At 50.6% G+C, this 26,625-nt stretch overlaps 1 protein-coding gene across 3 annotated transcripts in view; it reads right to left on the reverse strand.

Annotated features, from left to right (window-relative positions):
* The window catches only part of apba2b (amyloid beta (A4) precursor protein-binding, family A, member 2b), an 83,676-nt gene that overhangs the window by 9,802 nt on the left and 47,249 nt on the right, over positions 1 to 26,625 (reverse strand). For 2 of the 3 annotated variants that reach the window (XM_038784091.1, XM_038784092.1), the window contains exons 4-11: positions 25,102 to 25,141; positions 21,832 to 21,977; positions 19,678 to 19,713; positions 19,031 to 19,117; positions 12,643 to 12,828; positions 12,012 to 12,191; positions 9,704 to 9,916; positions 1,530 to 1,649 (exon numbers count right to left, since the gene is read on the reverse strand). In XM_038784091.1, coding sequence (XP_038640019.1) covers positions 1,530 to 1,649; positions 9,704 to 9,916; positions 12,012 to 12,191; positions 12,643 to 12,828; positions 19,031 to 19,117; positions 19,678 to 19,713; positions 21,832 to 21,977; positions 25,102 to 25,141 — 1,008 coding nt within the window. The remainder of the gene's footprint in view (positions 1 to 1,529; positions 1,650 to 9,703; positions 9,917 to 12,011; positions 12,192 to 12,642; positions 12,829 to 19,030; positions 19,118 to 19,677; positions 19,714 to 21,831; positions 21,978 to 25,101; positions 25,142 to 26,625) is intronic. The other variant, XM_038784093.1, reaches the window with a different exon arrangement.

A 26,625-nucleotide genomic window follows, 5' to 3' on the forward strand; every position in this document is an offset into this window, starting at 1 on the left:
TGAGGGACTGCTGCACTGTCAGAGGGTCAGTACTGAGGGAGTGCCGCACTGTCAGAGGGTCAGTACTGAGGGAGTGCTGCACTGTCAGAGGGTCAGTACTGAGGGAGCGCCGCACTGTCAGAGGGTCAGTACTGAGGGAGTGCTGCACTGTCAGAGGGTCAGTACTGAGGGAGTGCTGCCCTGTCAGAGGGTCAGTACTGAGGGAGTGCTGCACTGTCAGAGGGTCAGTACTGAGGGAGTGCTGCACTACCAGAGGGTCAGTACTGAGGGAGTGCCGCACTGTCAGAGGGTCAGTACTGAGGGAGTGCTGCACTGTCAGAGGGTCAGTACTGAGGGAGCGCCGCACTGTCAGAGGGTCAGTACTGAGGGAGTGCCGCACTGTCAGAGGGTCTGTACTGAGGGAGTGCTGCACTGTCAGAGGGTCAGTACTGAGGGAGTGCCGCACTGTCAGAGGGTCAGTACTGAGGGAGTGCTGCACTGTCAGAGGGTCAGTACTGAGGGAGTGCTGCACTGTCAGAGGGTCAGTACTGAGGGAGTGCCGCACTGTCAGAGGGTCAGTACTGAGGGAGTGCCGCACTGTCAGAGGGTCAGTACTGAGGCAGTGTCACACTGTCAGAGGGTCAGCACTGAGGGAGTGCCGCACTGTCAGAGGGTCAGTACTGAGGGAGTGCCGCATTGTCAGAGGGTCAGTACTGAGGGAGCGCCGCACTGTCAGAGGGTCAGTACTGAGGGAATGTTGCACTGTCAGAGGGTCAGTACTGAGGGAGTGCCGCACTGTCAGAGGGTCAGTACTGAGGGAGTGCCGCACTGTCAGAGGGTCAGTACTGACGGAGTGCTGCACTGTCAGAGGGTCAGTACTGACGGAGTGCCACACTGTCAGAGGGTCAGTACTGAGGGAGTGCCGCACTGTCAGAGGGTCAGTACTGAGGGAGTGCCGCACTGTCAGAGGGTCAGTACTGAGGGAGTGCCGCACTGTCAGAGGGACAGTACTGAGGGAGCTGCACCGTCAGAGGGTCAGTACTGAGGGAGTGCTGCACTGTCAGAGGGTCAGTACTGAGGGAGTTCCGCGAGGGTCAGTACTGAGGGAGTCCCACACTGTCAGAGGGTCAGTACTGAGGGGATGCTGCACTGTCAGAGGGTCAGTACTGAGGGAGTGCTGCACAGTCAGAGGGTCAGTACTGAGGGAGTGCCGCACTGTCAGAGGGTCAGTACTGAGGGAGTGCTGCACAGTCAGAGGGTCAGTACTGAGGGATCGCTGCACTGTCAGAGGGTCAGTACTGAGGGAATGCCGCACTGTCAGAGGGTCAGTACTGAGGGAGTGCCGCACTGTCAGAGGGTCAGTACTGAGGGAGTGCTGCACTGTCAGAGGGTCAGTACTGAGGGAGTGCCGCACTGTCAGAGGGTCAGTACTGAGGGAGTGCCGCACTGTGAAATATTGTTGTGATTGTAGGTTAGGAGTGGGATCCTTGGCTTTATTTAACCCTGTTGTGGGCTGGGTGATTAGTCTTGGCCCTGCCCTGTATACTCACGATGCCATTCTGCACACTGAAGCCCAGCTGGTATTTGAGGTCAGGACGTTTAATCAGCACGGTGGTGACAGGTGGACAGCTCACAATGTTCAGCTTAACCTCAACCTGATTCTTCAGACCCTGAAACACAAGAAATGTTGTTAAATAACCAGGAGTGAGGCATGAGAATGATCAACCTCAGAGAGTCTCGGTATCAATCACTGATCTCAACTGGGATAAAGCCACAAGGGTCGGAGTCAGGGCTGAGGAATGGGGAGCTCCCTGGGTGTGAGGGAAGGAATCTGTGTACACGTGAGCGAGGGTGTGTGTTTAGGGATGAAGGTTCAGCAAATGGAACAGGATCAAGCTGAGCTCTGGTGCCCGCATTGGTGGAACAAGACGCTGGCTGTCACTGCCGGAGCTGCCGCATGAATAATGGACTCGGATGGTTCAGCTGAGTTTGTTCCCCCAACAACAAAGGCCTTCCTCAGGACGAGGAGTGACATTTCAGGGAGGGTTGGGAGAAGGAAGCGAGGAACTCAGGAGCTGGACTGCGATCACTCAGCTGAGGAGCTGGGGTTGGGGGGGAATATAAGAAATAGGAGAAGCAGTGGGCCATTCAGCCCCTCGAGCCTGGCCCATCATTCAATGAGACCTGGCTGATCTTGTCCTTCACCATTTCCCTGCTGTGATTGGTGCAGAATGGGTTAGTGCGTGCGACTGCTGCAGCAGTGTTTCTCACAATCCTGGAATGTAACATCGCTCGCAGATGGTTTTGTTGTGTGAGTGGGAATAGAGATAGCAGTTAGGGTTATTGATTCATTCACCTGAGGAAGGAGCTGTGCTCCGAAAGCTGGTGATTCGAAACTGGACTTTAACCTGGTGTTGGAAGACTTTATCACTGTACTGATTAGCATTGTTTAAGGGGTAATTGTCAGCGAATTTCTAGTGTGATATTAAAGATATTTTAATGCTGTATTAGTAATAACATTTGTTTTAATTTACCACATCCCTGTTTTGTGTGAAATCACTCCTGGAGCGGTATCCTTTCCTCTCAGTGTCACAAAATTAGATATTGGGGTGGCTGTCTGTAACCTAGCAACTGTTGGGGTCTGGTCTGGGATGGGAATACTGCACTATTCTGGGATGGTCTGGGAGGGGAATACTGCACTATTCCCGTATCCATCATGTTTTTAACATGGAGAAATCAATGGCTGAACCTCCACAGCCTCTGGAGCAGAGAACTCCAAACAGTTACCCATCTGAGTGAAGATATTCCTCCTTCTCTCGGCCCTAACTGGTCCTTATTCCGAGACTGTGTTTCCTGCTTCTAGACCCCGGCCAGGGGGGAAGAATTGTTCCTGCATAGATCTTCTCGAGTCCGGTTAAGAATCTTCTATGTTTGAATGAGGTCATCTCTCATTCTTCTAGAGAATAAAGATCGAGCCTATTTCATCTGTCCTCATACAACAAGCCAGTAATTAGTTCAGTGAAGTTGCATTCCCTCTATAGCAAGTCTATCTTTATTTAGGTAAGGAGACCAAACCTGCACACACTACCTTAGGTGTGGTCTCACCAAGGCTCTGTATAGTTGCAGTCAGACATATTCTATACTCAAATCAGATTGTAATAAAGACCAACGTAACATTTGCCTTCTTAAGGACACTGAAGTTGCTTCAACGATCAACACTTCCCATTCACTCCCCATGGAGAAATACTCTGTATTTCTGTCCTGCCTATTAAAATGGATGACCTCACATTTCTCCACGCTGTATTCCATCTGTCAAATAGCTGCCACTCGCTCAGCCTCTTTGTATCCTCCTCGCAACTCACTTTTCCACATAGTTTTGTATCAACTGCAAACTTGGAAATATTACCGTTAACCCTTGTTGGCCCTTTAGAGGATGATACTGGTGAGGTAATAATGGGGAACACAGAGATGGTGGAGGCACTGAACCAATATTTTGTCTTCACGTTAGAGGATAATAAAAAATTTCAAAAACTGCAGTTAATGAAATGAAATGAAAATCACTTATTGTCATGAGTAGGCTTCAAATGAGGTTACTGTGAAAAGCCCCTAGTCGCCACATTCCGGCGCCTGTTCGGGGAGGCTGGTACGGGAATTGAACCGTGCTGCTGGCCTGCCTTCGTCTGCTTTCAAAGGCAGCGATTTAGCCCAGTGAGCTAAACCAGCCCCTTATGCAGAGGAACTTGGTGCAATAAACATCACCAGGGAGACGGTGTTGAATAAACAAATGGGACTAAAGGCAGATAAGTCTCCAGGACCTGATGGCCTGAACCCTAGGGTATTAAGGGAGGTGGCAGCAGAGATAGTGGATGCATTGGTTATGATATTTCAAAATTCCCTGGATTATGGAAAGGTCCCAGTGGATTGGAAACACGCTAATATAACTCCCTGATTCAAAAAGGGAGAGAGTCCAAAAAGTCAGAAACTATAGACCGGTTAGCTTAACATCTGTGATGGGAAGTTGCTGGAATCAATCATTAAGGAGGAGACGACTGAACATTTGGAAAGACAATGCTCCATCCACCATTGTCAGCGTGGTTTTATGAAGGGCAAGTTATGCTTGACAAACCTGCTCGAGTTAATTGAGGATGTAACCAGCAAGGTGGATAATGGGGAACCTGTGGATGTGGTATATCTAGACTTCCAGGTGGCATTTGACAAGGTGCCACATAAAAGACTGATCCAGAATGTGAGATTGCAGGGGATTGGGGTAGGGTACTAGATTGGATTGAGGATTGGCTGACTGACAGAAAGCAGAGGGTGGGGATAAATGGGTCCTTCTCTGGCTGGTGAACTGTAACTGGCGGGGGAGCCGCAGGGTACAGTCCTCAGACCTCAACTGTTTACAATCTATATCAATGATCTACAAGCAGGGACAGAGTGTAACAGCAAAATTTGCAGATGATACTAAAATAGGTGGGAAAGCAGGCAGTGAAGAGGAGGTACAGATTTTACAGACGGATATAGATAGGCTGGGAGATTGGGCCAAAGTTTGGCAGATGGAGTTTAATGTGGATAAGTGTGAGGTTATCCATTTTGGCTGAAGAATTAGAAAGGCAAATTATTATCTAAATGGAAAACAGATTCAAGATGCGTCTGGGCAGAGGGATTTGGGCGTCTTTGTTCATGAATCACAGAAAGTTGGTTTGCCGGTACAGCATGTAATTAAAAAGGCAAATGGAAAGTTAGCGTTTATTACAAAAGGACTGGAGTATAAAAGTAGAGAAGTGTTGTTGCAATTGTATAGGGTGTTGGTGAGACCACATCAGGAGTATTGTGTCCAGTTTTGGTCTCCTTATTTAAGGAAGGATGTGGTGACATTGGAGGCAGTTCCAGAGGAGGTTCACCAGATTGATTCCGGGAGGAAAGGGTTGACGTATGAGGAGAGATTAAACAGTTTGGGCTTATACTCGCTGGAGTTTAGAAGGATGAGAGGGAATCTGATCGAGGTTTATAAAATACCAAAAGGGATTGATAAAGTAAACGTAGACCAAATGTTCCCCCTTGTGGGGCAATCTAGAACGAGTGGTCACGGATATAGGTTGGGAGGCTGTAGATTTAGAACTGAGATGAGGAGGAACTGCTTCTTGCAGAGGGGGGTGAATTTGTGGAACTCATAGAATTTACAGTGCAGAGGAGGTTATTCAGCCCATCGACTCTGCACCGGCTCTTGGAAAGAGCACCCTACCTGAACCCACACCCCCCCACCCCATCCCAGTAACCCCATCCGACCTTTTTGGACACTGAGGGCACTAGAGGTTTTTCACAGTAACTTCATTGAAGCCTACTTGTAACAATAAGCGATTATTATTCTTATTATCATGGCCAATGCACCTAACCTGTACATCTTTGGACTATGGGAGGAAACCGGAGCACCTGTAGGAAACCCACGCAGACCCGGGGAAAACATGCAGACTCCACACAGACAGTGAGCCAGTGGGGAATCGAACCTGGGACCCTGGTGCTGTGAAGCCACAGTGCTAACCACTGTGCTATCGTGCCCCCCAACTCGTTGCTCCATAATGCGAGGAATTGGAGTCATTAAATGGCTTCAAGAAGGAGATAGATATAATTCTGATTTGAGAAAACGGGTTAAAGGGATATGGGGACCAGGAAGGGAGGTGGATTTGAGACCAGGAAGAGATCAGCCATGATCTGATTGGATGGCGGAGCAGGCTCGAGGGACTGAATTGCCGACTTGAACTCCTAATTCCTTTGTTCCTATATTCCTAACCGTCACATCCTAATCACTAATATAGATTGTGAATAACTGTGATACAAGCGTCGATTCTTGCCCTACCCCACTAGTCACTTTATTTCGGTAACTTTACGCACCTCTGCATTGATTAAACACGATCTTGGATTTATTTTGTTCCACAGTTGGAACACTTTCTTTGCTGGGTTATGTACATTAAAGGAATATATTGTTGTGTAAACTAAGCATTAATTTTGAAATTATTGCTTGTTCTCGGCCGTATCTTTTGATGTAGTTTCCCAATCTAACGTAGACAAATTCCCCCTCAAACCAACGCAGTTCCTTTGTTTTGATTTAAGACCGGAGTCTCTGACTGAAACTACATCACATTCAAACTGAATGTCAGTCGCTGTCCGTTCCTGTGTCTCTCTGATTATCACCTTCACTGCTGCCTGCATCTATTTGCTTTTCATTTCGCTTTATTTACTCACTTTTCCCCTACATGATGCGTTCCCCCCTCCAGTTAAAACCCTCCCTACTTCCCTTGTCATGTAACTCAGTAGAAAGCTGCCACCTCCCCAGCACAATTCAGGTGAAATCCGCCACAACGATACAGCCCCACTTTCCTGCTGCCAATTCCCCATCAACCAAAACTCACTTCTCCCTTTCAACAACACTTTCATTTTTCTAATTTTATTCATCCAATGCCAATTAGCACATGATTCAGGTAATAATCCAGAGATTATCATCTTTGAGGTTCAGCTTTTTAATTTAATGCCTAGCTCCACATGCTGCTTATGCAGAAGCTCCTTCTCAATTCTATCTCTGTTATTGGTTCCTATACATGATGTGGAGATGCCGGCGTTGGACTGGGGTGGGACAACACCAGGTTAAAGTCCAACAGGTTTGTTTCAAACACGAGCTTTCGGAGCACGGCTCCTTCTTCAGGTGAATGGAAAGGCTTGTTCCAGAAATGTTTATATAGACACAGTCAGAGATGCCCCGGAATGCGAGCACCTGCAGGCAATCAAATCATCAAAGATGCAGAGAGAGAGGTAACTCCAGGTTAAAGAGGTGTGAATTGTCCCAAGCCAGTTCAGTCGGTAGGCCTCTGCAAGTCCAGGCTTGTTGGTGGGGGCCGAATGTAATGCGACATGAATCCCAGATCCCGGTTGAGTCCGCATTCATGCGTGCGGAACTTAGCTATAAGTTTTTGCTCAGCAATTTTGCGTTGTCGCGTCTCCTGAAGGCCTCCTTGTAGAATGCTGACCCGGAGATCAGAGGCTGAATGTCCTTGACTGCTGAAGTGTTCCCCAACTGGAAGGGAACAGTCCTGCCTGTTGATAGTCACACGATGCCCGTTTATTCGTTGTCGCAGTGTCTGCATGGTCTCGCCAATGTACCACGCTTCGGGACATCCTTTCCTGCAGCGTATGAGGTAGACTACATTGGTCGAGTCGCACGAGTATGCGCCGCGTACCTGGTGGGTGGTGTTTCCACGTGTAATGGTGGTGTCCATGTCGATGATCTGGCATGTCTTGCAGAGATTACCCTGGCAGGGTTTTGTGGTGTTGTGGTTGCCTGCAGGTGCTCGCATTCCGGGGCATCTCTGACTGTGTCTATATAAACATTTCTGGAACAAGCCTTTCCATTCACCTGAAGAAGGAGCCGTGCTCCGAAAGCTCGTGTTTGAAACAAACCTGTTGGACTTTAACCTGGTGTTGTAAGACTTCTTACTGGGTTCCTATACAGACCAGGACAACTGAACCCTCACTTGCCAATTTCCCAACCAGCCCTAAGCAGATGGTAGAACAATGTCTATGCCCCTGACTAAATTGTCCCTTACTGCACTTTATTCCCACTATCTCCCTCTACCTGAACATCACTCTGTACCAAGGTCAGGCTGTTCCTCCACACTGTAGCCCTCGCTCTTGTCCATACAAGCTGTAAGAGCCTCGAACATTTCACTCAGTAGCAAGGGCTGAGGTGTTGTCACTTCCACCTTCCCAACCCCCTTACCTGCCTGTCTCCCAGTCACACTCCACTGACCAAATCAAAGAACAAAGAACAGTATTGCACAGGAACAGGCTCTTTGGCGTCCAAGCCTGCACCGACCATGCTGCCTAACCCAAAATCTCGATGGGCTGAATGGCCTAATTCTGCTCCTATGTCTTCTGATCCGTTTCTCTCTATTCCCGTCCTATTCAGGTACCTGCTTCCCCCACCTCTATCACTATCATACCTGCTTCCACCACCTCTATCACTATCGTACCTGCTTCCCCCACCTCTATCACTATCGTACCTGCTTCCACCACCTCTATCACTATCGTACCTGCTTCCACCACCTCTATCACTATCGTACCTGCTTCCACCACCTCTACCACTATCGTACCTGCTTCCACCACCTCTATCACTATCGTACCAGCTTCCCCCACCTCTATCACTATCGTACCTGCTTCCACCACCTCTATCACTATCGTACCTGCTTCCACCACCTCTATTATTATCGTACCTGCTTCCACCACCTCTATCACTATCGTCCCTGCTTCCCCCACCTCTATCACTATCGTACCTGCTTCCACCACCTCTATCACTATCGTACCTGCTTCCACCACCTCTATCACTATCGTACCTGCTTCCACCACCTCTATCACTATCGTACCTGCTTCCACCACCTCTATCACTATCGTACCTGCTTCCACCACCTCTATCACTATCGTACCTGCTTCCACCACCTCCTTCCAAAATGCATTACCTCACATTGTCCGGATTAAACTCCATCTGCCATCTCTCCGCCCAAGTCTCCAAATCCTGCTGTATCCTCTGACAGTCATCATCGCTATCCGCAATTCCACCTACCTTTGTGTCGTCTGCAAACTCACTAATCAGAGCAGTTACATTCTCCTCCAAATCATTTATACATAAAGCAAATAGCAAAGGTCCCAGCACTGATCCCTGAGGAATATCACTAGTCACAGCCCTCCAATTAGAAAAGCACCCTTCCATTGCTACTCTCTGTCTTCTCTGACCTAGCCAGTTCTGTATCCATCTTGCCAGCTCACCTCTAATCCAGTGTGACTTCACCTTTTGTACCAGCCTGCCATGAGGGACCTTGTCAAAGGCCTTACTGAAGTCCATATAGACAACTTCCACTGCCCGACCTGCATCAACCATCTTTGTGACCTCTTCGAAAAACTCTATCAACTTTGTGAGACACAACCTCCCCTTCACAAAACCGTGCTGCCTCTCGCTAATACGTCCACTTGCTTCCAAATGGGAGTAAATCCTGCCTTGAAGAATCCTCTCCAATAATTTTCCTACCATTGACATAAGGCTCACCGGCCTGTAGTTCCCTGGATTATCCTTGCTACCCTTCTTAAACAAAAAGAACAACATTGGCTATTCTCCAATCCTCTCGGACCTCCCCTGTAGCCAATGAGGATACAAAGATTTCTGTCAAGACCCCAGCAATTTCCTCCCTCAGTATTCTGGGGTAGATCCCATCAGGCCCTGGGGACTTAATTGCCTTAATTATTTTAAGACACCCAACAGCACCTGCTTTTTTGATCTCAATGTGACCCAGGCTATCTACACACCCTTCCCCAGACTCACCATCCGCCATGTCTTTCTCTTTGTTGAATACTGATGCCAAAGGTGTCACTAATTTAAGGGGTCTCACTAATTTAAGGGGTGTGACTGTCGTCTGGAGCCTCCCTGAGGGTTACAGTGACACCCAGGGGCATCCACATGCTGCAGCCATGATACATTACCCACCCTACCATCTTTATTCTGTTCATTGAATAGTTATTTTTATTAATTGATAGTTCTCTTCACTGAACTCACCAAACTCCCAGCTTGATACTTCTGCCCTGGGAGGAGGTCAGAGGGCAACACCAACTCTCCTCTATCCCCTCCTGTCTTGGCTTTAAATCAAACTCTCTGACAAGGTATAACCATCGTACCCGGCATTACCTTAATGATTCCTTGGCATGTGGTGAGTGGGAGGCCGACTAGGCTGGTGCCGTTAATGGACATTATCTGGTCTCCGATGCTGAGCTTTCCTGAGCGAGCAGCTGGACCTGCATTCATCATGTTTGCCAAGATGACAGTGGGCAGGATTGAGCCCCATCCCGACTCCACAATCACAACCCCAAATATCTCCCCTTTTAGTTTCTCAACGTGTAGCTATGGAAACAGTGAGAGAAGACAACAAACCCCAATATTATTGAGTAAAGTGTCAGCAACAGAAAACCCCAATCATCCACCACAATCAGATATTAGCAGCATCAACCGGAGGGAGCATGTACCCAGGAGGGGCTAGGGTGAATGTACTGGAGAGGGGGCATAAAATCCCAGGGGGTCTGGTTTGTACCCACTGGAGGAAGGGAAGAGTGGAGGAGGAGTGTCTACCTGGGGGTGAAAAACAGTAGACGGAGCAGGGTGTAGGGTGGAGGGAGCAGGTGCATAGGGGTGGAGGGAGGGGGAGCATTTGGAGGGGAGGAGGGAGGGGGACCGCTAGGAGGGGAGGATGACTCTATGGAAGGAAGGAGGGGAAAAGGGGAAGAGGGAGGGGGACTTCAAGCAGTACCAGAGGGAGGGGGAACACATGCAGGACAGTTGTTTAAGGGACTGCACACTGGACAGGTGGGAGGGGGAATGTTCGCAGGGGAAGAGGGAGGGGAATGTGCGAAGAGCAGGATAGTGGGGCAAGATGTGGTGTATCAAAGAGTAGAGACTAGGTAAGAGAGGAAAATAGTAATATGGGAAATGAAGGTCAGGGAATGACAAGCAGGGCCAGAGAGAAAAATAATTAACCAACAATCACAACTAGATGTTACAATGGTAACAAGGAGACAAAACTAAAAGCTTTGTATCTGAATTTGTGCAGCATTCATAATAAAGTAAATGAATGAATAACGCATGCTGATTATAATCTGATAGCCACAACATAGATATGTGTCAGGATGACAACGATTGGGTCCTGAATATTGAGGGGTATATGGAATTCTGGGTAAAGGTGGAGCAGTTAGGACTGCCAATCACGGATGGCATTGATGCAATAGTTCGAGATGACCTTGGTTCAGGAGATCAGGATGTGGAATTGGTTTGCATGGAGATGAGGAACAGATGGGGAAGGAAGTCGCTAGTGGGAATGGTCTACAGTCTTCCTAACCGTATCCTCGATGTAGGACAAAGTAAACAAGAAGAAATATTGAGTGCTTGTTATAAAGGGACAGGTATAATCATGGGGGATTTTGATCTACAGATAAACTGGTAAAATCAGATTGTCAGTGGCAGCTTGGGTGAGGAGTTGAGTGAATGCTTTTCAGATAGTTTCTTGGGACAGTGCATTCTGGAATCAACCAGGGCTCAGGTTATGTCAGAGTTGGTTTTGTGTAATGCGACAGAATTAATTAACGATGGCAGAGTAAAGGCAGCACTAGATCGAAGCCTCCGCAATATGATTGAATTTTACATCCAGTTGGAATGGGAGAAGAGTGGGTCTAAGACTAGTTTTTAAAACTTAAATAAGGGCAATCATGTGGGCAAGAAAACTGAGCTAACTGAATTGAACAGGGATACTAGGCTGGAGGAGAGATCAATAGGGAAGCAGTGGCAGACATTTATGGGACTATTTCAGAATACTCAGAATAAGTATATTTCTACTGTAAAGAAAAATTCTAAGGGAAGCATCCACCATTGTGGTTAACTAAATACGTTAAGGAGAGCATCAAACCAAAGGAAAAGGATATAACTGCGCATAGATGAGTGGCAGGTGAGAACTTAAAGAACAGTAGAGAACAACTAAAAGGTTAATCAGGATAAAGAAAATAGAGCACGAGAGGAAGTTAGCTAGAAATGAAAAAACGGATAGCACGACTTTCTACAGGTATTTAAAAAAGAAGTCAGTAAAGCGAGTGTTGGTCCTCCAGAGTCAGAATGGGGAGTTAATCGTATTTAACAAGGAAATAGTGGATGAAATGAATAAATATTTTGTTTCTGTCTTCACTGTATACTCCATCTGACAATTCTTTTCCCACTCACTTAACCTATCGATACCTCTCTGCAGACTCTTTATGACCTCTCCACATCTTTCCTACCCAAATTGGTGACATTGGCAAATTTAGCTGCCATATATTTGATTCCTTTGGAGTGTGTATGTGGGGTGGGGGACGTGTGTGTACTAGGGGAGGGAGGGATGAAGGGAATGTGTACGGTGGAGGGGTGGGGGTGGGGAGGGGAATGGGGGGAAACACACACCGGGCGTTGAGTAATTCACCTCTTTACAATTGGCAGAGTTGGAGAAATGGACGAGGTCATCGTTGTACATTTCCTGTGTATTGATGATGTCACTGTATTCCTTCTGACTCAGATCCTCAGGGTTAATCCCATTGGCTCGCAGAAACTCTTGGTAGGCAACACTAAATGCCTGTCCAATAGACTGAGCTATCAGCTGTGCCTGTATGGATACAAGACAGATTACTGAAAACACCAAGACAATGGTTAAAACCTCACAGCCTGGCTCATTAATGAGTGCTTGCCTGATACAGCAGTAGGTCACAGACAGCAGCGATCCCTGGTCCTCATTCACTTAACAATTAATAAAATGTTCAATACTCAAAGAGCAGCATGAAACCTGGAATTGACCCACTGGTAAGGAACAGGCAGTCTCCCTGAGCCCTGATCTGCTGCCCCCAGGCTTCAGTCAGGCCTGTTCAGGCTCTGTACATTAATCAGATCCCAGGTGCCCAGCACGGTCCACCTGGGTGAAGCCCAAGTACCCAATGGGGGACAGACTGGCGACACAAAATATTTCTGCTGAGGCTGCTGACTGCATTGCCTGAGGAGCTGGAACCAAGCGAGAGGCAGATCGGAAGGAGACAGGACAGGGGAAGCACCCACATACTCACATCCTCAGACTCAAAGACATGACAGACCATCTTGTATTGTTTCTTGGTCTCCAGGCTCCCGGGCGTGCTCTCGATACAATCCTGGGAAGCTGCCCGTGGCACTCGCCGCCGAGCCATCAGAACAACAATGTTGCCAATGTCCGCGATGTAGGATATTGTGCGCAGGGCATGGTCCATCATTGGCTCCTGGGAAAGGAGAAACATCAGGATTAGCAGCTGCTGATGGAACCCACAGCCATTAATTAACAGAGTTACAGATATGAGAACCCCTGAAGCTGCAGATCTGGAAACAGGATCAGTAGAGGAATTTTCACTCATTCCTTTATGCCGAATGAATGGAATTGGTATATATCGATATATTTATTATATGTATCTGGTACAGTAATGTTTTAAAAGCCTGGGTTACAGTGTGTTTGTATCAGCAGCAGTATTTTTTTTAAAAATCCTGGTTTAAAAGAAATAGACTTCATGGCTGCAAACGGCGTTAATTAAGATGTTGTAAAAGTGGTATCATCCTTCTTTCAAACCTTGTTTATGTTTACAAGGAGAGGCTTCATGTGATTTTGTTATGATTTCTGGGGATTTCTTAGGGAGTAGATAAAGGGGATTATGTAATCAATGGGAGGAGCCAGGGCTGTAGCTGGCAGTCCGTTTTGACCAATTTTTAATTTTATATGTGACCTGAACAGCAACCTCTGCAGAAGGCTGTCAGAGAATTAGTGTTAGTCTGGCAAGATCTCACTTTCTTAAAGAAGCCTCTCAAAAGATGTGTTAATCCAAAGATTGAGAAGGAATCCTGTGTTTGCTAGCTCTTATTTAAAAATGTTTTTTGACCTGTGATGGGTTTTGCTTGATTGGAGATAAAGAATGTAACAGTTAAAGTTAAAGTGCAGTTTTTTATTGTTAAACATTGTTTAACTACTAACTGTAACTATATTTCTGTGATGTTAAGGTAGTTTAATAAAGTTTGTTTTAATATATCATATGGCCTACTCCTGCTCCTTGTTCTTATATCCCTATTTTTGTGTGAAATCACTTCTGGAGACTTCCCTCACAGTTTTACAGATTTAAAAAAAGTATTGGACCTTCTGTCCAATATCCGAGCAAATGTTGGGTTCTGGCTCAGGATCGGAGTCGCTTTTGTTATTCTTTACGTTGACAGCAGCTGAAACTACAGCCGTGTCTCAGTGGGAAACATCTTCTTCCAAGAGTTTGAATGAGTTTCAGCACCAATTGAGAGATTGGAGCAAAAACTGCAGGCGGTAGCGAGGCTCTGTCAGAGAGAGTCAGGATCAAGGGAGCACCGCATAGTTGGAGGGCCATCACTGACGGAACACTAGACTGTCAGAGGGTCAGTACTGAGGGAGTGTCGCACTGTCAGAGGGTCAGTACTGAGGGAGTGTCGCACTGTCAGAGGGTCAGTGCTGAGGGAGTGCCGCACTGTCAGAGGGTCAGTACTGAGGGAGTGCTGCACTGTCAGAGGGTCAGTACTGAGGGAGTGCCGCACTGTCAGAGGGTCAGTACTGAGGGAGTGTCGCACTGTCAGAGGGTCAGTGCTGAGGGAGTGCTGCACTGTCAGAGGGTCAGTACTGAGGGAGTGCCGCACTGTCAGAGGGTCAGTACTGAGGGAGTGCCGCACTGTCAGAGGGTCAGTACTGAGGGAGTGCTGCACTGTCAGAGGGTCAGTACTGAGGGAGTGCTGCACTGTCAGAGGGTCAGTACTGAGGGAGTGCCGCATTGTCAGAGGGTCAGTACTGAGGGAGTGTCGCACTGTCAGAGGGTCAGTACTGAGGGAGTGCCGCACTGTCAGAGGGTCAGTACTGAGGGAGTGTCGCACTGTCAGAGGGTCAGTACTGAGGGAGTGCTGCACTGTCAGAGGGTCAGTACTGAGGGAGTGCCGCACTGTCAGAGGGTCAGTACTGAGGGAGTGCTGCACTGTCAGAGGGTCAGTACTGAGGGAGTGCCGCACTGTCAGAGGGTCAGTACTGAGGGAGTGCCGCACTGTCAGAGGGTCAGTACTGAGGGAGTGCTGCACTGTCAGAGGGTCAGTACTGAGGGAGTGCCGCATTGTCAGAGGGTCAGTACTGAGGGAGTGCTGCACTGTCAGAGGGTCAGTACTGAGGGAGTGCCGCACTGTCAGAGGGTCAGTACTGAGGGAGTGCCACACTGTCAAAGGGTCAGTACTGAGGGAGTGCCGCACTGTCAGAGGGTCAGTACTGAGGGAGCGCTGCACTGTCAGAGGGTCAGTACTGAGGGAGTGCTGCACTGTCAGAGGGTCAGTACTGAGGGAGTGCCGCACTGTCAAAGGGTCAGTACTGAGGGAGTGCCGCACTGTCAGAGGGTCAGTACTGAGGGAGTGCCGCACTGTCAGAGGGTCAGTACTGAGGGAGTGCCGCACTGTCAGAGGGTCAGTACTGAGGGAGTGTCGCACTGTCAGAGGGTCAGTACTGAGGGAGTGCTGCACTGTCAGAGGGTCAGTACTGAGGGAGTGCCGCACTGTCAGAGGGTCAGTACTGAGGGAGTGCCGCACTGTCAGAGGGTCAGTACTGAGGGAGTGCTGCACTGTCAGAGGGTCAGTACTGAGGGAGTGCCGCACTGTCAGAGGGTCAGTACTGAGGGAGTGCTGCACTGTCAGAGGGTCAGTACTGAGGGAGTGCCGCACTGTCAGAGGGTCAGTACTGAGGGAGTGCCACACTGTCAAAGGGTCAGTACTGAGGGAGTGCCGCACTGTCAGAGGGTCAGTACTGAGGGAGTGCCGCACTGTCAAAGGGTCAGTACTGAGGGAGTGCTGCACTGTCAGAGGGTCAATACTGAGGGAGCCCCGCACTGTCAGAGTGTCAGTACTGAGGGAGTGCCGCACTGTCAGAGGGTCAGTACTGAGGGAGTGCTGCACTGTCAGAGGGTCAATACTGAGGGAGTGCCGCACTGTCAGAGGGTCAGTACTGAGGGAGTGCCGCACTGTCAGAGGGTCAGTACTGAGGGAGTGCCGCACTGTCAGAGGGTCAGTACTGAGGGAGTGCCGCACTGTCAGAGGGTCAGTACTGAGGGAGTGCCGCACTGTCAGAGGGTCAGTACTGAGGGAGTGCCGCACTGTCAGAGGGTCAGTACTGAGGGAGTGCTGCACTGTCAGAGGGTCAGTACTGAGGGAGTGCCGCACTGTCAGAGGGTCAGTACTGAGGGAGTGCCGCACTGTCAGAGGGTCAGTACTGAGGGAGTGCCGCAATGTCAGAGGGTCAGTACTGAGGGAGTGCCGCACTGTCAGAGGGTCAGTACTGAGGGAGTGCCGCACTGTCAAATGGTCAGTACTGAGGGAGTGCTGCACTGTCAGAGGGTCAGTACTGAGGGAGTGCCGCACTGTCAGAGGGTCAGTACTGAGGGAGTGCCGCACTGTCAGAGGGTCAATACTGAGGGAGTGCCGCACTGTCAGAGGGTCAGTACTGAGGGAGTGCCGCACTGTCAGAGGGTCAGTACTGAGGGAGTGCCGCACTGTCAGAGGGTCAGTACTGAGGGAGTGCCGCACTGTCAGAGGGTCAGTACTGAGGGAGTGCCGCACTGTCAGAGGGTCAGTACTGAGGGAGTGCCGCACTGTCAGAGGGTCAGTACTGAGGGAGTGCCGCACTGTCAGAGGGTCAGTACTGAGGGAGTGCCGCACTGTCAGAGGGTCAGTACTGAGGGAGTGCCGCACTGTCAGAGGGTCAGTACTGAGGGAGTGCCGCACTGTCAGAGGGTCAGTACTGAGGGAGTGCCGCACTGTCAGAGGGTCAGTACTGAGGGAGTGCCGCACTGTCAGAGGGTCAGTACTGAGGGAGTGCCGCACTGTCAGAGGGTCAGTACTGAGGGAGTGCCGCACTGTCAGAGGGTCAGTACTGAGGGAGCTCCGCACTGTGAGAGGGTCAGTACTGAGGGAGTGCTGCACTGTCAGAGGGTCAGTACTGAGGGAGTGCCGCACTGTCAGAGGGTCAGTACTGAGGGAGTGCCGCACTGTCAGAGGGTCAGTACTGAGGGAGTGCTGCACTGTCAGAGGGTCAGTACTGAGGGAGCTCCGCACTGTGAGAGGGTCAGTACTGAGGGAGTGCTGCACTGTCAGAGGGTCAGTACTGAAGGAGCGCTGCACTGTCAGAGGGTCCGTACTGAGGGAGTGCCGCACTGTCAGAGGGTCAGTACTGAGGGAGCCCCGCACTGTCAGAGTGTCAGTACTGAGGGAGTGCCGCACTGTCAGAGGGTCAGTACTGAGGGAGTGCCGCACTGTCAGAGGGTCAGTACTGAGGAAGCCCCGCACTGTCAGAATGTCAGTACTGAGGGAGTGCTGCACTGTCAGAGTGTCAGTACTGAGGGAGTGCCGCACTGTCAGAGGGTCAGTACTGAAGGAGCGTTGCGCTGTCAGAGGGTCAGTACTGAGGGAGTGCCGCACTGTCAGAGGGTCAGTACTGAGGGAGTGCTGCACTGTAGGGGTCAGTACTGAGGGAGTGCTGCACTGTCAGAGGGTCAGTACTGAGGGAGTGCCGCACTGTCAGAGGGTCAGTACTGAGGGAGTGCTGCACTGTCAGAGGGTCAGTACTGAGGGAGTGCTGCACTGTCAGAGGGTCAGTACTGAGGGAGTGCCGCACTGTCAGAGGGTCAGTACTGAGGGAGTGCCGCACTGTCAGAGGGTCAGTACTGAGGGAGTGCTGCACTGTCAGAGGGTCAGTACTGAGGGAGTGCCGCACTGTCAGAGGGTCAGTACTGAGGGAGTGCTGCATTGTCAGAGGGTCAGTACTGAGGGAGTGTCGCATTGTCAGAGGGTCAGTACTGAGGGAGTGCTGCATTGTCAGAGGGTCAGTACTGAGGGAGTGCCGCACTGTCAGAGGGTCAGTACTGAGGGAGTGCCGCACTGTCAGAGGGTCAGTACTGAGGGAGTGCCGCACTGTCAGAGGGTCAGTACTGAAGGAGCAGTGCAGTGTTGGAGGGGAGGTACTGAGGGGGTGTTGCAGTGTTGGAAGGGAGGTAGTGAGGGACCATCACACTGTCGGAGGTGATATTAAGACATATATTGAGGCCCTCTCTGCTCTCCAATGTAGATTTACGAAATCCCATTTTAGAATAAAGAGTTTTCCTTGTTTCCTGAACCAATATCTATCCCTCAGATAAGACCACAATGCTGTTTGGGAGATACTCCTGAGCTCAAATTGGTTGCTGTGCTTCTTGTTACACCATGACACACCCAAAATACTTCATTGGCTGTTCAGAGCACCCCGAGGCCTGGATGCCTCAGAGACCCGTTCTGCTTGTTAACTCTTTATTCACCAGGCTGCTATTCTTGTTACCCAGCTCTCCCTGCACATTGCCCATTCTTGGGAGAAAGTACGGCTTTCTCCTACTCCCGTCTCTCTCCATCCATTGATTTTATGGAGAACCTCAGGTACAGCCATTTTCACCAACTTTACAATGAATATACTGAATCTCCTTCACTGCTAATGGGTGGCAGGGTAGCACAGTGGTTAGCACTGTTGCTTCACAGCTCCAGGGTCCCAGGTTTGATTCCCGGCTTGGGTCACTGTCTGTGCGGAGTCTGCACGTTCTCCCAGTGTCTGCGTGGGTTTCCTCCGGGTGCTCCGGTTTCCTCCCACAAGTCCTCAAAGACGTGCTGTTGGGTGAATTGGACATTCTGAATTCTCCCTCAGTGTACCCGAACAGGCACCAGATTGTGGCGACTAGGGGCTTTTCACAATAACTTCATTGCAGTGTTAATGTGAGCCTACTTGTGACAATAATAAAGATGATTATTTTAACCAGCAAAGTGGAACTGGCAGCGAGCAGCTTGACTGCTTCAATCTTTCGCTCAGAATCCTGGAGTGTTCCATAATCATCTCGTCAGCCTGCCCACTTCCTCTCCCCCTCTCCCTCACCCCCATCCACTCCCCCTCTCCCTCACCCCACTTCCTCTCCCCCTCTCCCTCACCCCCATCCACTCCCCCTCTCCCTCACCCCACTTCCTCTCCCCCTCTCCCTCATCCACTGTTACTGTTGTGGGGCCCCAGTTCCCCCTCTCCCTCACCCACATCCACTGTTACTGTTGTTGGGCCCCAGTTCCCCCTCTCCCTCACCCCCATCCACTGTTACTGTTGTGGGGTCCCAGTTCCCCCTCTCCCTCACCCCCATCCACTGTTACTGTTGTGGGTGGGGCCCCAGTTCCCCCTCTCCCTCACCCCCATCCACTGTTACTGTTGTGGGGTCCCAGTTCCCCCTCTCCCTCACCCCCATCCACTGTTACTGTTGTGGGTGGGGCCCCAGTTCCCCCTCTCCCTCACCCCCATCCACTGTTACTGTTGTGGGGTCCCAGTTCCCCCTCTCCCTCACCCACATCCACTGTTACTGTTGTGGGCCCCAGTATCACAAACACAACTGTTACCTGCGAATCCGCATTCAGAACTTTAATCCTCTGGGTGGAGATGAACAGATCGACTTCGGTCATTGGCTGAGAATCTCCATCGGAAACCTGAAAGAGGGATGTTGACAGGGTCGGTGATAAAGCAGACGTGGGAATCTGCGTCTGACGGTGATTCACTCGCCAGCTAAACGACCAGTTGAGTTCGGTATCCATTTTGTATAACGTAACACAAAATTAAACCATGTCCCATTAAAGCAAACAAAATGGTTTAAAACCACGGAGGCAGCGCAGTGGCACAGTGATTAGCGCTGCTGCCTCATAGCGCCAGGGGCCCGGTTCACTTCCAGCCTCGGGTGACTGTGTGGAGTTTGCACGTTCTCCCAGCGTCTGCGTGGGTTTCCTCCGGGTGCTCCAGTTTCCTCCCACATTCCAAAGATGTGCAGGTTAGCTGGACTGGCCATGATCAATTGCCCTTAGTGTCCAAAAGGTTAGGTGGGGTTACGGGGATAGGGATCCTTTAAACTTCTGAAAATCGACAATACAATCCTTGTTTATCTAATCTTCATAAAGACACTCAGAATCGATGGGCCGAATGGCCACCTGCTATACTGTAGGGATTCTATGAAATAATGGTTGCAGGGACAGTCTCCTGGAGGCTGGTTACATACCCCTTTCTTCTTGGTCTTCGATGTCTTCTGCACCCTCTGAAGGACAGTAAAATGAGAAAACGTTAGACACTGCAGATGGCGCAATAAATACTGACACGCAGCACGTACCCCCATGGCGATGGTGGGGTTTTGGGGTGTGGAGTGGGAGGAGGGACAGTGATGGGAGGGGAAGGGGGCTGTAATCACACAGCCCTACGTGCACTGTCATCTTATCTCCTCACCGTCACATGTGCACACACAACATGACTGTTTCATCCTGACCCAGAGCGATTGGCCTCAATACTTCCCCATCCCGGTGTCTGGTTGTGCACAGTGTGATGGTGCAGCACTGTCTCATTTGAAGAAGAATTTTTTCTCTCAAAGAGCGGTGAATCTTTGGGATGTTTTTCCCCAGGAGGCTGTGGAGGCCGAGCCTTGAATATTTTCATGGTCGAGATCAATAGGTTTGTAGTAAGTTGGGGAATTATGGGTTAGGGAGATGAGGCAGAAGGAAAATGGATTTAGTGAGTGTTAGATCAGTCATGATCGTATTAAATGGAGGAGCAGGCTCGAAGGGCTGAATGGCCTCCTCCTGTTCCTATTTCTTATGGACTTTTATCTTCACTCCTCAACGGTCTGGGCCTAGTTTTTAGGCTGTGTCCCTTAGTTCCCGTGCCCCAACCTGCAGAAATAGTTTCTCTCCGTCTATCCTAATTATTCCCCGCAATATCTTGAAAACTTTGCTCAAATCACCCTTTAAACTTCCGAAAATCGACAATACATCTAATCTTCATCATTTAATCCCAGGAGTCAAAGTATCATTCTGGTAAATTAACACTATACTCCCTCACAAGCCAATATGTAATTTTGCAGGTATGCTGCCCAGAACTGCTCTGCCTCTAGGTTTGGTCTAATCAGGACTTTGTACGGATGAAGAGGGACATCTACCCTCTTCTCGTCCTTTAGAAATAAAGGCCAGCATTCTATTATCCTTCTTGGCTATCAGTTCATCACAATTTAATGATCTTGGGACCTGGAACCCCCAAGACTCGTTGCTCCTCCACCGTTTCCAATTATTCAACATTTGTAAAGACCATAAGACATAGGAGCAGAATTAGGCCACTCGGCCCATCGAGTCTGCTCCGCCATTCAATCATGGCTGATATTTTCTCATCCCCATTCTCCTGCCTTCTCCCCAAAACCCCTGATCCCCTTATTAATCAAGAATCTATCTATCTCTGTCTTAAAGACACTCAGTGAATTGGCCTCCACAGCCTTCTGCAGCAAAGAGTTCCACAGATTCACCACCCTCTGGCTGAAGAAATTCCTCTTCATCTCTGTTTTAAAGGATCGTCCCTTTAGTCTGAGATAGTGCCCTCTGGTTCCAGTTTTTCCTACAAGTGGAAACATCCTCTCCACGTCCACTCTATCGCAATATCTTGTAAGTTTCAATAAGATTCCCCCTCATCCTTCTAAACTCCAACGAGTACAGACCCGGAGTCCTCCAGTCTTATCCTTTTTAGTTCAAAATGGATGACCTCACATTTGCCTACATTGAAATCCATTTGCCACAGCTTTTCCTATTCATTTAATCCATGAATATCGCTTGTAATTGTATGCTTCCTTCATCACGGTTTACAGTGTCCTCTATCAGTGTATCATCAGCTTTCCGCCCCATCATCTAAGTCGTTACAAATAACAGTGCATACCTGAGCCCCCAACACGTAGCTTGCAGGATACCATTAGTCCCAACTTCAACTTTATCTAACAAACTCTGAGGGACTTCATCAATTGCCTACTTTAAAGTCCTTATTAGTAATATCAATGGACAATGCCCCGTTCAGTACTAGAATCACTTCTTCAAATAACTCAGATTGGTGAGGGATTACCTACACTGTATGTGTCCATGTTGGTTATCTAATCAGCTGAAATATTTTACAATATTAAGTTACTCTATCATTACCAACAGAGTCTAATTATTACCCAACAAAAGATGTTGGATGAACTGGTCTATAATTCCTTGGTCTCCTCTCAATGATTCAAGTAAGCATTAGTGATGAACACAGCATCTTTGGGCAATCCCTTTGCTATTTTAACAACGCATCAAGTCACAACTATATCTGCAGAATGGCAGAGTTTGATCTGCAGTGAAACAAGACGAATTAAACAAGGTACCTTGATGCGGCCCACAGCTTCCTGGGCTTGCATCATCCGGATATTTTTGGAGGGGTTCCGCTCAGATAATAATTGCGTGGAGCCCAGGTAATTGGCTGCAAAAATAATCCCGTCAATCAGATCCTCAGGCTCACAGGGACCTGGAACTTAACCAAAAGCAACACAGCATCAAAAGGTGAAGAAATCCCCAAGGCCCCTATGGGGTCTAATATGGGTAGCAAACGTATCAATCACAGGCAGACACAAAGTCAAGCGAAAATATTAAACAGCATTAGCAGAACAAAGCAGACATGTTCTGGGAACCGCTCGCTCTGGGAACTGCTCGCTCTGGGAACTGCTCGCTCTGGGAACTGCTCGCCCTGGGAACTGCTCGCCCTGGGAACTGCTCCCCCTGGGAACTGCTCGCCCTGGGAACTGCTCGCTCTGGGAACTGCTCCCCCTGGGAACTGCTCCCCCTGGGAACCGCTCCCCCTGGGAACTGCTCGCTCTGGGAACTGCTCGCCCTGGGAACTGCTCGCCCTGGGAACTGCTCGCCCTGGGAACTGCTCCCCCTGGGAACTGCTCGCTCTGGGAACTGCTCGCTCTGGGAACTGCTCGCTCTGGGAACTGCTCGCTCTGGGAACTGCTCGCTCTGGGAACTGCTCGCTCTGGGAACTGCTCGCCCTGGGAACTGCTCGCCCTGGGAACTGCTCCCCCTGGGAACTGCTCGCTCTGGGAACTGCTCGCCCTGGGAACTGCTCGCTCTGGGAACTGCTCGCCCTGGGAACTGCTCCCCCTGGGAACTGCTCCCCCTGGGAACCGCTCTCCCTGGGAACTGCTCGCTCTGGGAACTGCTCGCCCTGGGAACTGCTCGCCCTGGGAACCGCTCGCTCTGGGAACCGCTCGCCCTGGGAACTGCTCGCTCTGGGAACCGCTCGCTCTGGGAACCGCTCGCTCTGGGAACCGCTCGCTCTGGGAACTGCTCCCCCTGGGAACTGCTCGCTCTGGGAACCGCTCGCTCTGGGAACCGCTCGCTCTGGGAACTGCTCCCCCTGGGAACTGCTCGCCCTGGGAACTGCTCGCCCTGGGAACTGCTCGCCCTGGGAACTGCTCGCCCTGGGAACTGCTCGCCCTGGGAACCGCTCGCTCTGGGAACTGCTCGCCCTGGGAACTGCTCCCCCTGGGAACCGCTCGCCCTGGGAACTGCTCCCCCTGGGAACCGCTCCCCCTGGGAACCGCTCCCCCTGGGAACTGCTCCCCCTGGGAACCGCTCGCTCTGGGAACCGCTCGCCCTGGGAACCGCTCCCCCTGGGAACTGCTCGCCCTGGGAACTGCTCCCCCTGGGAACCGCTCGCTCTGGGAACCGCTCGCCCTGGGAACCGCTCCCCCTGGGAACTGCTCCCCCTGGGAACTGCTCGCCCTGGGAACTGCTCGCTCTGGGAACTGCTCGCCCTGGGAACCGCTCGCTCTGAAAATGTTCGCCCTGGGAACCGCTCCCCCTGGGAACCGCTCCCCCTGGGAACCGCTCGCTCTGAAAAATGTTCGCTCTGGGAACCGCTCGCTCTGGGAACCGATCGCTCTGGGAACCGCTCGCTCTGGGAACTGCTCGCTCTGGGAACTGCTCGCTCTGGGAACTGCTCCCCCTGGGAACCGCTCGCTCTGGGAACTGCTCGCTCTGGGAACTGCTCGCCCTGGGAACTGCTCCCCCTGGGAACCGCTCGCTCTGGGAACTGCTCGCTCTGGGAACTGCTCCCCCTGGGAACTGCTCCCCCTGGGAACTGCCCTGGGAACCGCTCGCCCTGGGAACTGCTCCCCCTGGGAACTGCTCGCTCTGGGAACTGCTCGCTCTGGGAACTGCTCGCTCTGGGAACCGCTCGCTCTGGGAACTGCTCGCTCTGGGAACTGCTCGCTCTGGGAACCGCTCGCCCTGGGAACTGCTCGCTCTGGGAACTGCTCGCTCTGGGAACTGCTCTGGGAACCGCTCGCTCTGGGAACTGCTCCCCCTGGGAACTGCTCGCTCTGGGAACTGCTCGCTCTGGGAACTGCTCGCTCTTGGAACCGCTCGCTCTGGGAACCGCTCGCTCTGGGAACCGCTCGCTCTGTGAACCGCTCGCTCTGTGAACTGCTCGCTCTGGGAACTGCTCCCCCTGGGAACTGCTCCCCCTGGGAACTGCTCGCTCTGGGAACTGCTCGCTCTGGGAACTGCTCCCCCTGGGAACCGCTCGCCCTGGGAACTGCTCGCCCTGGGAACTGCTCGCCCTGGGAACTGCTCGCTCTGGGAACTGCTCGCCCTGGGAACTGCTCGCCCTGGGAACTGCTCGCTCTGGGAACTGCTCCCCCTGGGAACCGCTCGCCCTGGGAACTGCTCGCCCTGGGAACTGCTCGCTCTGGGAACTGCTCGCTCTGGGAACTGTTCGCCCTGGGAACCGCTCCCCCTGGGAACTGCTCGCTCTGGGAACTGTTCGCCCTGGGAACTGCTCGCTCTGGGAACTGTTCGCCCTGGGAAATGTTCGCTCTGGGAACTGCTCGCTCTGGGAACTGCTCGCTCTGGGAACTGCTCCCCCTGGGAACTGCTCGCTCTGGGAACTGCTCGCTCTGGGAACTGCTCCCCCTGGGAACCGCTCGCTCTGGGAACTGCTCGCCCTGGGAACTGTTCGCCCTGGGAACTGCTCGCTCTGGGAACTGTTCGCCCTGGGAAATGTTCGCTCCTGAAGTGAATAGCAATGCATTTACTACAAGAGGTTAACAAATTACTTTGTAAAAAGTCCAAGTCACTTCCTTCTTCCGGTTTTCTGTCTTCTTTACTAACTTTGGAAGAATGACTTGCCATTTGTTCAAGGTTAGTTAGTGACAATTCTATTCTGTAACAGCTGTTTTCATTATTTCAAAATCACCGGGCGTCCAACACTGAGCGTGAACACCGGTTTAAATCGATCATTGTAGCCGTCCTCCTTTACATGCTCAACGTTGGGATTCATGGGGACACAGCAGGTTCTATACCTACAGAAGGTTCTGGAGAAGAGTTATATGGACTCGGAACATTAACTTTGTTCCTCTCTCAACAGATGTTGTCAGACCTGCTGTGTTTATTCAGCATTTTGTGTTTTTTATTTCAGATTTCACTTTCTCCAGTATTTTGTTTCTATTTAATTAAGCTAGCCACTTGCTGATGTGTGTTGTGTTACTGATATTGAGAAGCGGTTGTTACACTGAATGACCCTCAAGTTTCCCATTCCAGCCAGTTTCTGTTTGACGAGCCATTTCTATCTGGCGATATCGAGAAGCACTCACCATCCACAAAGTTGGGAAAGGTTGATGGTTTCTTTGTTTGCTGAAAGAGAAACCAGATGTTAGCAGCTGTCCTGTCCCACACGAACTAACCAGCTGTTAGCAGCTGTCAGTCCCACACTAACTAGCCAGCTGTTAGCTGTCTGTCCCACACTAACTAGCCAGCTGTTAGCAGCTGTCAGTCCCACACTAACTAACCAGCTGTTAGCAGCTGTCCTGTCCCACACTAACTAGCCAGCTGTTAGCAGCTGTCAGTCCCACACTAACTAGCCAGCTGTTAGCAGCTGTCAGTCCCACACTAACTAGCCAGCTGTTAGCTGTCTGTCCCACACTAACTAGCCAGCTGTTAGCAGCTGTCAGTCCCACACTAACTAACCAGCTGTTAGCAGCTGTCCTGTCCCACACTAACTAGCCAGCTGTTAGCAGCTGTCAGTCCCACACTAACTAGCCAGCTGTTAGCAGCTGTCAGTCCCACACTAACTAGCCAGCTGTTAGCAGCTGTCAGTCCCACACTAACTAACCAGCTGTTAGCAGCTGTCAGTCCCACACTAACTAACCAGCTGTTAGCAGCTGTCCTGTCCCACACTAACTAGCCAGCTGTTAGCAGCTGTCAGTCCCACACTAACTAGCCAGATGTTAGCAGCTGTCAGTCCCACACTAACTAACCAGCTGTTAGCAGCTGTCAGTCCCACACTAACTAGCCAGATGTTAGCAGCTGTCAGTCCCACACTAACTAGCCAGATGTTAGCAGCTGTCAGTCCCACACTAACTAACCAGCTGTTAGCAGCTGTCAGTCCCACACTAACTAGCCAGCTGTTAGCAGCTGTCAGTCCCACACTAACTAACCAGCTGTTAGCAGCTGTCCTGTCCCACACTAACTAGCCAGCTGTTAGCAGCTGTCGTGTCCCACACTAACTAACCAGCTGTTAGCAGCTGTCAGTCCCACACTAACTAACCAGATGTTAGCAGCTGTCCTGTCCCACACTAACTAACCAGCTGTTAGCAGCTGTCAGTCCCACACTAACTAGCCAGATGTTAGCAGCTGTCAGTCCCACACTAACTAGCCAGATGTTAGCAGCTGTCAGTCCCACACTAACTAACCAGCTGTTAGCAGCTGTCAGTCCCACACTAACTAGCCAGCTGTTAGCAGCTGTCCTGTCCCACACTAACTAGCCAGCTGTTAGCAGCTGTCGTGTCCCACACTAACTAGCCAGCTGTTAGCAGCTGTCCTGTCCCACACTAACTAGCCAGCTGTTAGCAGCTGTCCTGTCCCACACTAACTAGCCAGCTGTTAGCTGTCTGTCCCACACTAACTAGCCAGCTGTTAGCAGCTGTCAGTCCCACACTAACTAACCAGCTGTTAGCAGCTGTCAGTCCCACACTAACTAACCAGCTGTTAGCAGCTGTCAGTCCCACACTAACTAGCCAGCTGTTAGCAGCTGTCAGTCCCACACTAACTAACCAGCTGTTAGCAGCTGTCCTGTCCCACACTAACTAGCCAGCTGTTAGCTGTCTGTCCCACACTAA

Source organism: Scyliorhinus canicula, chromosome 24 (assembly GCF_902713615.1).
Source record: "Scyliorhinus canicula chromosome 24, sScyCan1.1, whole genome shotgun sequence".
Classification (NCBI taxonomy): Eukaryota; Metazoa; Chordata; class Chondrichthyes; order Carcharhiniformes; family Scyliorhinidae; genus Scyliorhinus; species Scyliorhinus canicula.